The sequence below is a fragment of the Bombina bombina genome, chromosome 5 (genome assembly GCF_027579735.1).
Source record: "Bombina bombina isolate aBomBom1 chromosome 5, aBomBom1.pri, whole genome shotgun sequence".
Taxonomy (NCBI): domain Eukaryota; kingdom Metazoa; phylum Chordata; class Amphibia; order Anura; family Bombinatoridae; genus Bombina; species Bombina bombina.
The window spans coordinates 159,482,768-159,497,629 of record NC_069503.1 but is presented as its reverse complement, the minus strand read 5'-3'; the positions used below and the strand labels follow the sequence as shown (position 1 = coordinate 159,497,629).

The 14,862-nt window shown below is 41.4% G+C and overlaps 1 protein-coding gene across 1 annotated transcript in view; it reads left to right on the top strand.

The window, feature by feature from the left end:
• Nucleotides 1–14,329, top strand: part of CCDC13 (coiled-coil domain containing 13) — a 123,095-nt gene extending 108,766 nt beyond the window's left edge. The window contains exons 14-15 of the mRNA XM_053715662.1: nucleotides 8,489–8,591; nucleotides 13,965–14,329. Coding sequence (XP_053571637.1) covers nucleotides 8,489–8,591; nucleotides 13,965–14,130 — 269 coding nt within the window. The 3' untranslated portion in view covers nucleotides 14,131–14,329. The remainder of the gene's footprint in view (nucleotides 1–8,488; nucleotides 8,592–13,964) is intronic.
• The last annotated feature ends 533 nt before the right edge of the window (nucleotides 14,330–14,862 follow it).

The following is a 14,862-nucleotide window of genomic DNA, read 5'->3' as shown; positions in this document are numbered from 1 at the left end:
CCGGTAACGGATCTAGTAGGGGGCAGACTTTCGCTCTTCGCCCAGGTGTGGGCAAGAGATGTCCAGGATCCCTGGGCGTTGGAAATTATATCCCAGGGATATCTTCTGGACTTCAAGGCTTCCCCCCAAAAGGGAGATTTCACCTTTCACAATTATCTGCAAACCAGATAAAGAGAGAGGCATTCTTACACTGTGTACAAGACCTCCTAGTTATGGGAGTGATCCATCCAGTCCCAAAGGAGGAACAGGGACAGGGATTTTACTCAAATCTGTTTGTGGTTCCCAAAAAAGAGGGAACCTTCAGACCAATTTTGGATCTAAAGATCTTAAACAAATTCCTCAGAGTTCCATCATTCAAGATGGAGACTATTCGTACCATCCTACCTATGATCCAGGAGGGTCAATACATGGCGGTCCTAAGGCCACGGGGCATAGCAGTGGCCCCTTATTTAGACGACATCCTGATTCAGGCGTCAAACTTCCAAATTGCCAAGTCTCATACGGACATAGTGTTGGCATTTCTGAGGTCGCATGGGTGGAAGGTGAACGAGAAAAAGAGTTCTCTATCCCCCCTCACAAGAGTTTCCTTCCTAGGGACTCTGATAGATTCTGTAGAAATGAAAATTTACCTGACGGAGTCCAGGTTATCAAAACTTCTAAATTCCTGCCGTGTTCTTTATTCCAATCCTCGCCCTTCGGTGGCTCTGTGCATGGAAGTAATCGGCTTAATGGTAGCGGCAATGGACATAGTGCAGTTTGCACGCCTACATCTCAGACCGCTGCAACTATGCATGCTCAGTCAGTGGAATGGGGATTACACAGATTTGTCCCCTTTACTGAATCTGGACCAAGAGACCAGGGATTCTCTTCTCTGGTGGCTATCTCGGGCCCATCTGTCCAAAGGTATGACCTTTCGCAGGCCAGATTGGACAATTGTAACGACAGATGCCAGCCTTCTAGGTTGGGGTGCAGTCTGGAACTCCCTGAAGGCTCAGGGATCGTGGACTCAGGAGGAGTCACTCCTTCCAATAAACATTCTGGAACTAAGAGCGATATTCAATGCTCTTCAAGCTTGGCCTCATCTAGCGACAATGAGGTTCATCAGATTTCAGTTGGACAACATCACGACTGTGGCTTACATCAACCATCAAGGGGGAACAAGGAGTTCCCTAGCGATGTTAGAAGTCTCAAAGATAATTCGCTGGGCAGAGATTCACTCTTGCCACCTATCAGCTATCCATATCCCAGGTGTAGAAAACTGGGAGGCGGATTTTCTAAGTCGTCAGACTTTTCATCCGGGGGAGTGGGAACTCCATCCGGAGGTGTTTGCACAATTGGTTCTTCGTTGGGGCGAACGAGAACTGGATCTCATGGCGTCTCGCCAGAACGCCAAGCTTCCTTGTTACGGATCCAGGTCCAGGGACCCCAAGGCAACGCTGATAGATGCTCTAGCAGCGCTTTGGTCCTTCAACCTGGCTTATGTGTTTCCACCGTTTCCTCTGCTCACTCGTCTGATTGCCAAAGTCAAGCAGGAGAGAGCATCTGTGATCTTGATAGCGCCTGCGTGGCCACGCAGGACTTGGTATGCAGATCTGGTGGACATGTCATCCTTTCCACCATGAACTTTCAACCATCCAAATCTAATTTCTCTGAGGCTGATTGCCTGGAGATTGAACGCTTGATTTTATCAAAGCGTGGTTTCTCTGAGTCAGTCATTGATACCTTGATTCAGGCACGGAAGCCTGTCACCAGGAAAATCTATCATAAAATATGGCGTAAATATCTTGGTGTGAATCTAAGGGCTACTCATGGAGTAAGGTCAGGATTCCTAGGATATTATCTTTTCTCCAAGAAGGATTGGAGAAAGGATTGTCAGCTAGTTCCTTAAAGGGACAGATTTCTGCGCTATCTATTCTTTTACACAAGCGTCTGGCGGATGCCCCAGACGTTCAGGCATTTTGTCAGGCTTTAGTTAGAATCAAGCCTGTGTTTAAACTGGTTGCTCCACCTTGGAGCTTAAATTTGGTTCTTAAACTTCTTCAGGGGGTTCCGTTTGAACCTCTTCATTCCATAGATATCAAACTTTTATCTTGGAAAGTTCTTTTTTTGGTAGCTATTTCCTCGGCTCGTAGAGTTTCCGAGTTATCTGCCTTACAATGTGATTCTCCTTATCTAATCTTCCATGCAGATAAGGTAGTTCTGCGTACCAAACCTGGGTTTTTACCTAAGGTGGTATCTAATAAGAATATCAATCAAGAGATTGTTGTTCCGTCTTTGTGTCCTAATCCTTCTTCAAAGAAGGAGCGTCTATTACACAATCTGGACGTGGTTCGTGCATTAAAGTTTTACTTACAAGCTACTAAAGATTTTCGGCAAACATCTTCTTTGTTTGTTGTCTACTCTAGACAGAGGAGAGGTCAAAAGGCTTCGGCAACCTCTCATTCTTTTTGGCTAAGAAGCATAATCCGCTTAGCCTATGAGACTGCTGGACAGCAGCCTCCTGAAAGAATTACAGCTCATTCCACTAGAGCTGTGGCTTCCACGTGGGCCTTTAAAAATGAGGCTTCTGTTGAACAGATTTGCAAGGCGGCGACTTGGTCTTCGCTTCATACTTTTTCAAAATTCTACAAATTTGATACTTTTGCTTCTTCGGAGGCTATTTTTGGGAGAAAGGTTTTACAGGCAGTGGTACCTTCCGTTTAAGTACCTGCCTTGTCCCTCCCTTCATCCGTGTCCTAAAGCTTTGGTATTGGTATCCCACAAGTAATGGATGATCCGTGGACTGGATACACCTTAAAAGAGAAAACATAATTTATGCTTACCTGATAAATTTATTTCTCTTGTGGTGTATCCAGTCCACGGCCCGCCCTGTCATTTTAAGGCAGGTATTTTTTAATTTTAAACTACAGTCACCACTGCACCCTATGGTTTCTCCTTTCTCTGCTTGTTTTCGGTCGAATGACTGGATATGGTAGTGAGGGGAGGAGCTATATAGACAGCTCTGCTGTGGGTGTCCTCTTGCAACTTCCTGTTGGGAATGAGAATATCCCACAAGTAATGGATGATCCGTGGACTGGATACGCCACAAGAGAAATAAATTTATCAGGTAAGCATAAATTATGTTTTTGGCAGTCTCTGACTAACCCCAGACACTCTCATTGTGTATCTCCTTATGGCAGTCTCTAGCACTCTCTTTGTGTATCTCCTTATGGCAGTCTCTAGCACTCTCTTTGTGTATCTCCTTATGGCAGTCTCTAGCACTCTCTTTGTGTATCTCCTTATGGCAGTCTCTGGCACTCTCTTTGTGTATCTCCTTATGGCAGTCTCCAGCACTCTCTTTGTGTATCTCCTTATGGCAGTCTCTGGCACTCTCTTTGTGTATCTCCTTATGGCAGTCTCTGGCACTCTCTTTGTGTATCCTCCTTATGGCAGTCTCTAGCACTCTCTTTGTGTATCTCCTTATGGCAGTCTCTGGCACTCTCTTTGTGTATCCTCCTTATGGTAGTCTCTAGCACTCTCTTTGTGTATCTCCTTATGGCAGTCTCTAGCACTCTCTTTGTGTATCTCCTTATGGCAGTCTCTGGTACTCTCTTTGTGTATCTCCTTATGGCAGTCTCTGGTACTCTCTTTGTGTATCTCCTTATGGCAGTCTCTGCCTTACTCAGTGTGTATGCCCTTATGGCAGTCTCTTTCTGTATTTTCTTATGGCAGTCTCTGGTACTCTCTTTGTGTATCTCCTTATGGCAGTCTCTGGTACTCTCTTTGTGTATCTCCTTATGGCAGTCTCTGCCTTACTCAGTGTGTATGCCCTTATGGTAGTCTCTGAGTAATTGCAAACACTATCTATGTAGTTAGCAGTCTCTAACTCCTGGTCCGGTCCATGTATATTTCTGAATGGCCGGCCCTTATTAACCCCAGACACTGTCTCAGAGTGGCCATTACAGTTTCTGGTGACTGCAGACGCATTCTGTGTGTAACCGCAGGACAGTCTCTGACTAACCCCAGGTTTTCTAACACCAGGTACTGTACATGTGTATTTCTAGATGTCAGACTGTTATTAACCCCAGGTTCTCTCTGTGTGTCTGTAACACCACTTACTGTACATGTGTATTTCTAGATGTCAGACTGTTATTAACCCCAGGTTCTCTCTGTGTGTCTAACACCAGGTACTGTACATGTGTATTTCTAGATGTCAGACTGTTATTAACCCCAGGTTCTCTCTGTGTGTCTAACACCAGGTACTGTACATGTGTATTTCTAGATGTCAGACTGTTATTAACCCCAGGTTCTCTCTGTGTGTCTGTAACACCAGGTACTGTACATGTGTATTTTTAGATGACAGACTGTTATTAACCCCAGGTTCTCTCTGTGTGTCTGTAACACCAGGTACTGTACATGTGTATTTCTAGATGACAGACTGTTATTAACCCCAGGTTCTCTCTGTGTGTCTGTAACACCACTTACTGTACATGTGTATTTCTAGATGTCAGACTGTCATTAACCCCAGGTTCTCTCTGTGTGTCTGTAACACCATATACTGTACATGTGTATTTCTAGATGTCAGACTGTTATTAACCCCAGGTTCTCTCTGTGTGTCTGTAACACCATATACTGTACATGTGTATTTCTAGATGTCAGACTGTTATTAACCCCAGGTTCTCTCTGTGTGTCTGTAACACCAGGTACTGTACATGTGTATTTCTAGATGACAGACTGTTATTAACCCCAGGTTCTCTCTGTGTGTCTGTAACACCAGGTACTGTACATGTGTATTTCTAGATGTCAGACTGTTATTAACCCCAGGTTCTCTCTGTGTGTCTGTAACACCAGGTACTGTACATGTGTATTTCTAGATGTCAGACTGTCATTAACCCCAGGTTCTCTCTGTGTGTCTGTAACACCAGTTACTGTACATGTGTATTTCTAGATGTCAGACTGTTATTAACCCCAGGTTCTCTCTGTGTGTCTGTAACACCATATACTGTACATGTGTATTTCTAGATGTCAGACTGTTATTAACCCCAGGTTCTCTCTGTGTGTCTGTAACACCAGGTACTGTACATGTGTATTTCTAGATGACAGACTGTCATTAACCCCAGGTTCTCTCTGTGTGTCTGTAACACCAGTTACTGTACATGTGTATTTCTAGATGTCAGACTGTTATTAACCCCAGGTTCTCTCTGTGTGTCTGTAACACCAGGTACTGTACATGTGTATTTCTAGATGACAGACTGTTATTAACCCCAGGTTCTCTCTGTGTGTCTGTAACACCAGGTACTGTACATGTGTATTTCTTGATGTCAGACTGTTATTAACCCCAGGTGCTGTCTGTGTGTCTGTAACACCAGGTACTGTACATGTGTATTTCTAGATGACAGACTGTTATTAACCCCAGGTTCTCTCTGTGTGTCTGTAGCACCAGGTACTGTACATGTGTATTTCTAGATGACAGACTGTTATTAACCCCAGGTTCTCTCTGTGTGTCTGTAACACCAGTTACTGTACATGTGTATTTCTAGATGTCAGACTGTTATTAACCCCAGGTTCTCTCTGTGTGTCTGTAACACCAGGTACTGTACATGTGTATTTCTAGATGTCAGACTGTTATTAACCCCAGGTTCTCTCTGTGTGTCTGTAACACCAGGTACTGTACATGTGTATTTCTAGATGTCAGACTGTCATTAACCCCAGGTTCTCTCTGTGTGTCTGTAACACCAGTTACTGTACATGTGTATTTCTAGATGTCAGACTGTTATTAACCCCAGGTTCTCTCTGTGTGTCTGTAACACCAGGTACTGTACATGTGTATTTCTAGATGACAGACTGTCATTAACCCCAGGTTCTCTCTGTGTGTCTGTAACACCAGTTAATGTACATGTGTATTTCTAGATGTCAGACTGTTATTAACCCCAGGTTCTCTCTGTGTGTCTGTAACACCAGGTACTGTACATGTGTATTTCTAGATGACAGACTGTTATTAACCCCAGGTTCTCTCTGTGTGTCTGTAACACCAGGTACTGTACATGTGTATTTCTTGATGTCAGACTGTTATTAACCCCAGGTGCTGTCTGTGTGTCTGTAACGCCAGGTACTGTACATGTGTATTTCTAGATGACAGACTGTTATTAACCCCAGGTTCTCTCTGTGTGTCTGTAGCACCAGGTACTGTACATGTGTATTTCTAGATGACAGACTGTTATTAACCCCAGGTTCTCTCTGTGTGTCTGTAACACCAGGTACTGTACATGTGTATTTCTAGATGTCAGACTGTTATTAACCCCAGGTTCTCTCTGTGTGTCTGTAACACCAGTTACTGTACATGTGTATTTCTAGATGTCAGACTGTTATTAACCCCAGGTTCTCTCTGTGTGTCTGTAACACCAGGTACTGTACATGTGTATTTCTAGATGTCAGACTGTTATTAACCCCAGGTTCTCTCTGTGTGTCTGTAACACCAGGTACTGTACATGTGTATTTCTAGATGTCAGACTGTTATTAACCCCAGGTTCTCTCTGTGTGTCTGTAACACCAGGTACTGTACATGTGTATTTCTAGATGTCAGACTGTTATTAACCCCAGGTTCTCTCTGTGTGTCTGTAACACCAGGTATTGTACATGTGTATTTCTAGATGTCAGACTGTTATTAACCCCAGGTTCTCTCTGTGTGTCTGTAACACCAGGTACTGTACATGTGTATTTCTAGATGACAGACTGTTATTAACCCCAGGTTCTCTCTGTGTGTCTGTAACACCAGGTACTGTACATGTGTATTTCTAGATGTCAGACTGTTATTAACCCCAGGTTCTCTCTGTGTGTCTGTAACACCAGGTACTGTACATGTGTATTTCTAGATGTCAGACTGTTATTAACCCCAGGTTCTCTTTGTGTGTCTGTAACACCAGGTACTGTACATGTGTATTTCTAGATGTCAGACTGTTATTAACCCCAGGTTCTCTCTGTGTGTCTGTAACACCAGGTACTGTACATGTGTATTTCTTGATGTCAGACTGTCATTAACCCCAGGTGCTGTCTGTGTGTCTGTAACACCAGGTACTGTACATGTGTATTTCTAGATGACAGACTGTTATTAACCCCAGGTTCTCTCTGTGTGTCTGTAACACCAGGTACTGTACATGTGTATTTCTAGATGACAGACTGTTATTAACCCCAGGTTCTCTGTGTGTGTCTGTAACACCAGGTACTGTACATGTGTATTTCTAGATGACAGACTGTTATTAACCCCAGGTTCTCTCTGTGTGTCTGTAACACCAGGTACTGTACATGTGTATTTCTAGATGTCAGACTGTCATTAACCCCAGGTTCTCTCTGTGTGTCTGTAACACCAGGTACTGTACATGTGTATTTCTAGATGACAGACTGTTATTAACCCCAGGTTCTCTCTGTGTGTCTGTAACACCAGGTACTGTACATGTGTATTTCTAGATGTCAGACTGTTATTAACCCCAGGTTCTCTCTGTGTGTCTGTAACACCAGGTACTGTACATGTGTATTTCTAGATGACAGACTGTTATTAACCCCAGGTTCTCTCTGTGTGTCTGTAACACCAGGTACTGTACATGTGTTTTTTTAGATGTCAGACTGTTATTAACCCCAGGTTCTCTCTGTGTGTCTGTAACACCAGTTACTGTACATGTGTATTTCTAGATGACAGACTGTTATTAACCCCAGGTTCTCTCTGTGTGTCTGTAACACCAGGTACTGTACATGTGTATTTCTAGATGACAGACTGTTATTAACCCCAGGTTCTCTCTGTGTGTCTGTAACACCAGGTACTGTACATGTGTATTTCTAGATGACAGACTGATATTAACCCCAGGTTCTCTCTGTGTGTCTATAACACCAGGTACTGTACATGTGTATTTCTAGATGTCAGACTGTTATTAACCCCAGGTTCTCTCTGTGTGTCTGTAACACCAGGTACTGTACATGTGTTTTTTTAGATGTCAGACTGTCATTAACCCCAGGTTCTCTCTGTGTGTCTGTAACACCAGGTACTGTACATGTGTATTTCTAGATGACAGACTGTTATTAACCCCAGGTTCTCTCTGTCTGTCTGTAACACCAGGTACTGTACATGTGTATTTCTAGATGACAGACTGTTATTAACCCCAGGTTCTCTCTGTGTGTCTGTAACACCAGGTACTGTACATGAGTATTTCTAGATGACAGACTGTTATTAACCCCAGGTTCTCTCTGTGTGTCTGTAACACCAGGTACTGTACATGTGTTTTTTTAGATGTCAGACTGTCATTAACCCCAGGTGCTGTCTGTGTGTCTGTAACACCATGTACTGTACATGAGTATTTCTAGATGACAGATTGTTATTAACCCCAGGTTCTCTCTGTGTGTCTGTAACACCAGTTACTGTACATGTGTATTTTTAGATGACAGACTGTCATTAACCCCAGGTGCTGTCTGTATGTGATTACCACAGTTTCTGGCAGACACATATAATTTGTATTCGCAGGACAGTCGCTGACTAACTCCAGACACCTGCTGAGCTTCAGTGAGAGGAGAGAGCTGTCCTCAGATGTTCCCCTGGAGACACAGATTGAGGAGCTCAATACAAAGTAAGTTTTATTTCTCTTGAGGTACTGACATCATAAGGTTAAAGGGACACATACGATTCTCTAATGTCTTAGGGAATTTTATTATTACACAAATGCTTGCCTGTGTGTATTTCCACAAAAGGGGACAGAAGAGCAACGCATTTGGATGTGTCCATCTTACAATAACGTTACAATAAAGTCTCCCCTGGTTAATAGACCACTCACTCCTCATTAAAGGGGCAGTAAACCTAGCAAATAATGTTATATAATTCTGCACATAGTGACTAGACAGTGTGCCTGCATTGCACTTAGGATAAAAAAACAGACCCGCTCAGTAGAGCCAGGAGCGGCATTCTGTAAAATTCAATTTTCATTATAAAATATCTCTCTAATCCTTTTGCTTTAGAAAGCTGGCGCTAAACTAATGTTATATAATTCTGCTAAGTCCAGCACTCACAAGCTCTCAGCTAAGATTAAAAGCAAAAATGTAAGGGTTAGTTACCGCATTTGTCCAAATGGGACAAGCCCAGGTACCTCATCAAGGTCCCTTCCAAAACCTGGGTCCCTAAAACAGCCACACAATGCAAGCTTTCAATCAAACAAACTGGGAACAAATGAAGGGTGCACAGGCTTATGTAATCACCCCTGACATATACAAAACATGGAAGGGGACTGCACTCTCAGACTGGACTAGGTACACATCCCGTGACCCTACAACATGCTCAGCCCTCGGTGCTCACTGGCACTCACAGGAAGCTGCGCTGTCCCCAGAGTTACAGGCAGTTTACCCCAGACAGGCCTGAGTGCAAGGCCCATAGGGAAAATTACAAAACAAATTAATACAACACACAGAAAGTCCAGCACTCACTTACAAGCTCTTAGCTAAGGTTAAAAGCAAAAATGGAAAGGTTAGTTACCGCATTTGGCCAAATGGGACAAGCTCAGGTACCTCGTCAAGGTCCCTTCCAAAATCTGGGTCCCTAAAACAGACAAACAATGCAAGCTCTCAATCAAACAAACTGGGAACAAGTGAAGGGTGTACAAGCTTATTTAATCATCCTAGACATATACAAAACATGGAAGGGGACTGCACTCTCAGACTGGACTAGGTACACATCCCATGACCCTGCAACATGCTCAGCCCTGGGTGCTCACTGGCACTCGCAGAAAGCTGTACTGTCCCCATAAGTCACAGGCAGTTAACCCCAGACAGGCCTGGGTGCAAGGCCCATAGGGGAAATTACAAAACAAATACAACACACAGAGAAAGTCCAGCACTCACTTACAAGCTCTCAGCTAAGATTAAAAGCAAAAATGGAAGGGCAAGTTACCGCATTTTGCCAAATGGGACAAGCCCAGGTACCTCGTCAAGGTCCCTTCCAGAACCTGGGTCCCTAAAACAGCCACACAATGCAAGCTCTCAATCGAACTGGGACCAAGTGAACGGTGCACAGGCTTATGGAAGTGATCTTGACAAAGGCTCCCTGGTGAGCTGAAACGCGTAGATCATACCAGTATCCGGCTTGTTTTGGAAAAGACATATAATCAATAAGCTCCCAGGACCGTGATGCCAGAACCAAGTTGATTTATCCAAATACTGAGCGAAAACGGTAGGAGCAGTGTTCTAAAGAGGATCTGAAGTGTGCACACTTTGAAGCTATAATCTGTCTACGAAAATATTGTAAGACTACCACCGACGGAACAGGTGTATAAGGTGCGTTACAGGTGAGCGGAGTAAGGAGTCCAGCCCATAGCACCGGAGCACTGGGTAAGTGCCTACCACTGACTGTTTATTTTTAAAGACCCTCAGGAGTGAGGGTGAAGATTCAAAGTTTAATGGTTTAACTGCACCTTAAGAACTATTGTGCTTTTCACGAACTAATGTGTATTTCACTAATTTGCTAATCGAAAGACTATCCCTCTGTTCGGAGTCCCACCAATTGAAGCTTGATAGACTGTGCCTGTCAAAATTTACTTCATACAAATTAACAGTCACAAACAGCGTTCAGACTTATGCAATCCGGTTCCAGACCAGCATATTGTGCGTTGTATCAGCCCTGTGTCTAGCTTTTTTTTAGCCTTTTATTCTTCTATCCACCTAAATATTTGATTGTCAATGCATAGGTTAATTTAGAACAAGTGCAATTTATTTGATTTGGTGATACTAATGCCACAAGGTTTTTTTATTATCAAGTGAAGCATATTAACTGTTTTATTAATCAGAGAAATTTACTAATTGTTCTATGATGAATTGTTTGTCTCAATAAATGTAATTTTATTAATTGTAAACAGCGAATTGCCTTATTGTCCCATTAGTGTTTAATTACACGGTTTTAGCCTTATTCTATTTTTATATATTCATATAGAATTTATATAGTAATTTTTTACTTTTTTTTACTTATATACTCTATATTTTTGGTGAATTCCACATTTTAAATCTTCCACCGGATAGACTTTGGCGCCTTCTCCAACCCTTGTTTAAAGGCTTATGGAAGTGACCTTGACCAGGTACCTGGGCTTGTCCCATTTAGCCAAATCCGGTAACTAACCCTTCCATTTTTGTTTTTAATCTTAGCTGAGAGCTTTTAAGTGAGTGCTGGACTTTCTGTGTGTTGTGTAGATATACATAGATAGATAGATAGATAGATAGATAGATAGATAGAAACAATGATGGTATAGTTTGTACCTGTTGGGTCTACTGAAAAAAAAAACAATATACAGTTTGCGTAAGTTTCTCACTAAACAATGACTTCTAGTGGTGCTAAAATGAGCAGCATCTAAAAGCTCCAAAGCAGCTCAGCACAGGATGTGAAATGTCTCAGCAGTTTAGCGGTTTCTGACCTATTAAAGTAACATTGTCTCTTTTTAAGCAAATAACTTGTTTAATGCTTAAAGTAACATTAAACACAAATTATTTTTTCATGATTCAGATAGACCATTCAATTGTAAACAACTTTTCAATTTACTTCTATTATCTAATTTGCTTGATTTTCTTGGTATCCTTTGTTGATGGAGCAGAAACTCACTGCTGGGATCTAGCAGAAACTCATTGCTGGGATCTAGCTGCACACATCAGGTGAGTTTGTGATGTCATAGGCATATATCTGCAGCCACCAATCAGCAGCTAGCTCTCAGTAGAGCATTGCTGCTCTCAATCCTACCTAGGTATGCTTTTCAACAAAATATACCAAGACAATGAAGCAAATTAGATGATAGAAGTGAATTGGAAAGTTGTTTGCTCTATCTGAATTGTGAAAGTCTAAAATACTGCTTTTTCTTATGTAGATATTTTTTTTTCTCAAGTTATTTGCAATCTGCATAGCACATGTATTTGGCAGTACAATATATCCTTTGTCCCAGTAACACGGGTAACAATGTATTCTTAACCTCCAGGGTACAGCAACATATGACATTTTCATATAGAAAGTATAAGGTGAACACACAAAATAAAGCAAATAATGTATATATTAAAGCAATAGTCTAGTCAAAATTAAACTTTCAAGAGTCAGATACAGCAGCAATTTTAAGCAGTTTTTTAATTTACTCCTATTATCAATCTTTCTTCGTTCTCTTGGTATCTTTATTTGAAAAAGCAAGAATTTAAGCATATGAGCCGGACCATTTTTGGTTCAGAGGTTGGGTAGCACTTTCTGATTGGTGTCTAAATGTAGCCACCAATCAACAAGTGCTACCCATGAACTGAACCAAAAATGGGCCGGCTCCTATGCTTTCATTCAAATAAAGATAGCAAGAGAACAAAGAAAAATTCATAATCGGAGTAAATTAGAAAGTTGAAACACATGAAACATTTAAACACAATAGCAAAGTCTGTTAAGAGAGAGGCATAAAAGTAGGTACCCAAAGGGTTTTCACACTTTCTAGAGCTATAACTCAGCTTTTAGTATATAGGCGCCAGGGTGCAGGGACATAGATCAAAGCATATAAGTCATTGGCTCACCGTTCACACACCATATATTGCATGTAAGCTGTGGATAACAAACAGAAGGTGTTACTCTATGAAGTCCAAAATAGTCTGTACAGTCCTAAAATATCCAGTGTACGCTGGTATCTGTAGTTGAAAAGCAGGGATGTAAGCTTAGGAGCCAGCCCAGTTCTGAAGCACTATAAGGCAGCAGTTTTACAAGAATGTTATCCATTTGTAAGAGCACTATATGGCAGCACTATTTCCTGTCATGTAGTGCTCCAGACACCTACCTAGGTATCTCTTCAGCACAGAATATCATGGGAACAAAGCACATTTGATAATAGAAGTAAATTAGAAACTTTAGTAAAACTATGTTCTGTCTGAATCACAAAAGAACATTTTTGGTTTCACATTCCTTTAAATATGATCATTCAAACAAACATTTATCATTACAAATGAGATATCGGTGGTTTAAACCTGTTATAAAATTAATCAAAATTCTTTGATTTTAACAATTTTATAAAGTCCTAAATTGTTTTGGTTTTAATTTTATATGAACTCCATGGTTAAGCAACAAAACTATGGCAACACTCAGCAAATACAAAACTTCTTCAATATAAGATTAGTGTTCCATGGTGTTTGGGAAGTTTCTTAGGCTATAACTGCTGGGTACAACTTCATCAGAAGAGTTACCAGTCACCATGCTTTTGTTTTTCCTTTTGTCTGCAGCTCTCTTTAGAGCTGATCTCTAATTTAACTATTTTTCAGGTGCTGGTTGGTGAAACTTCGCATTTTCATACGGGGGGCTGCCATCCTGAAGCTCACGTATTGACAGTAAACATTCCCAGATCAGTTGTTTTACAGACGTATTGTGTGCTACGGATCAACTCACACAATACAGAGTGTGCGGTTTACATTTTTGCATTCCTTGAACACAGTTTTAAAGTTACATTATATATATATAAAGAAGGCGACATGAATAATATAGAGCAATGCGGCCAGTGTAAACTTGTGCGCCTCACACTCGACATCATGTATGATATCCTGAAGTGCACAATACAGCTGTCATAAAGCCAGCAACTTCATTAATCTGAATGCAAACTTCCTCTGTCACAGGCTGCACCAAAATGGCTCCTCTGTCACAGGCTGCTCCAAGAGGGCGGTGCCCAGTATGAAGATGGAGCTTGACAAAACGGTAACTGTAAGGGTTTGACTCAAGAACAGCTTTGACGAGAGCTGCAGACACAGAAGGAAAACCAATAGCATGGTGAATACTAACCATACTACTGTAGTTGTGTCCAGCAGTTTAATGTCCCTTTAAAGGAATTGCTTCCATCATGCTTCATTGATATACTGTGTTCTCATTAAATACTGGGAGTTCTTCGTACTTTATCATTAGCAACAACATTGTAACTCATTTATGTCTTCTAGTACTTTGCGTTGTGTGAATATTTCTCTTACAATTGCAGACTTGCTATACAGTTGGATGAAAATGAAGCTTTGAAAACTGCCCTCAAAAGCACTCTCAGGACAAAGGAGGATGATCTCAAGCTGTACCAAGAGATGATGGGAGAAGTAAAGCAGATCTTCCTGCAAGCTCTGCGGCAACACAAGCAAGAAAGGAACGCCCAATAGCCCATACGGACAGTGCTTATAGTCCGCTTGGCACCTCTACCCAGCAATCAGTGACATATGTGTGCTTGTCATGCAAACCGAGATGCAAATTTCAGTTCCATAACTAAATAATATCCAAGGGCTACACACATCAGTGCAATAATCCTGGTACAGGCACTAATATAAGGTTATTTATTTAATTAAAGCAGGTTTCTGTTCATTCCAATGTGCATCATCTTTTCATATTACTACTTTGTGTAGTACCAAATATAACAATGACAGTGACAGAATAGGTAAACGGTACCAAATATTTTTAGTATACGGTACAATTGTGGTATAGTCTTAATGCTGTAATTCTTTCTCTTCTAAATCTTGCTTTTGTCATGCACATTCATGTTAGACCAACATAAAACATTCTTTAATAGTATTCATTTTATTGAGATATCAAGGAATTTATATTAGATATTCTGTTTATTGGTTTCACATGAGAAATAATCAATAATTTTGTTCTGATCACCTCATGATGCCTGAAATTGATGCAGAACACTTCCTCCTAAACATATATACAAAGATACATACACTGTGTGCAACACCCTAAGAGTCATCACTGCTATGGCATTATACAGAACGTATGCCATTGTTTATGTACCACGTGATCACATCACATGACTGTTTAGTTTATGCATACAAGTGATATGTCGTAGGTACTGTTGGTCATAAATAAGGGTCTGTGAAAGTGAGAGCTGTACTTAA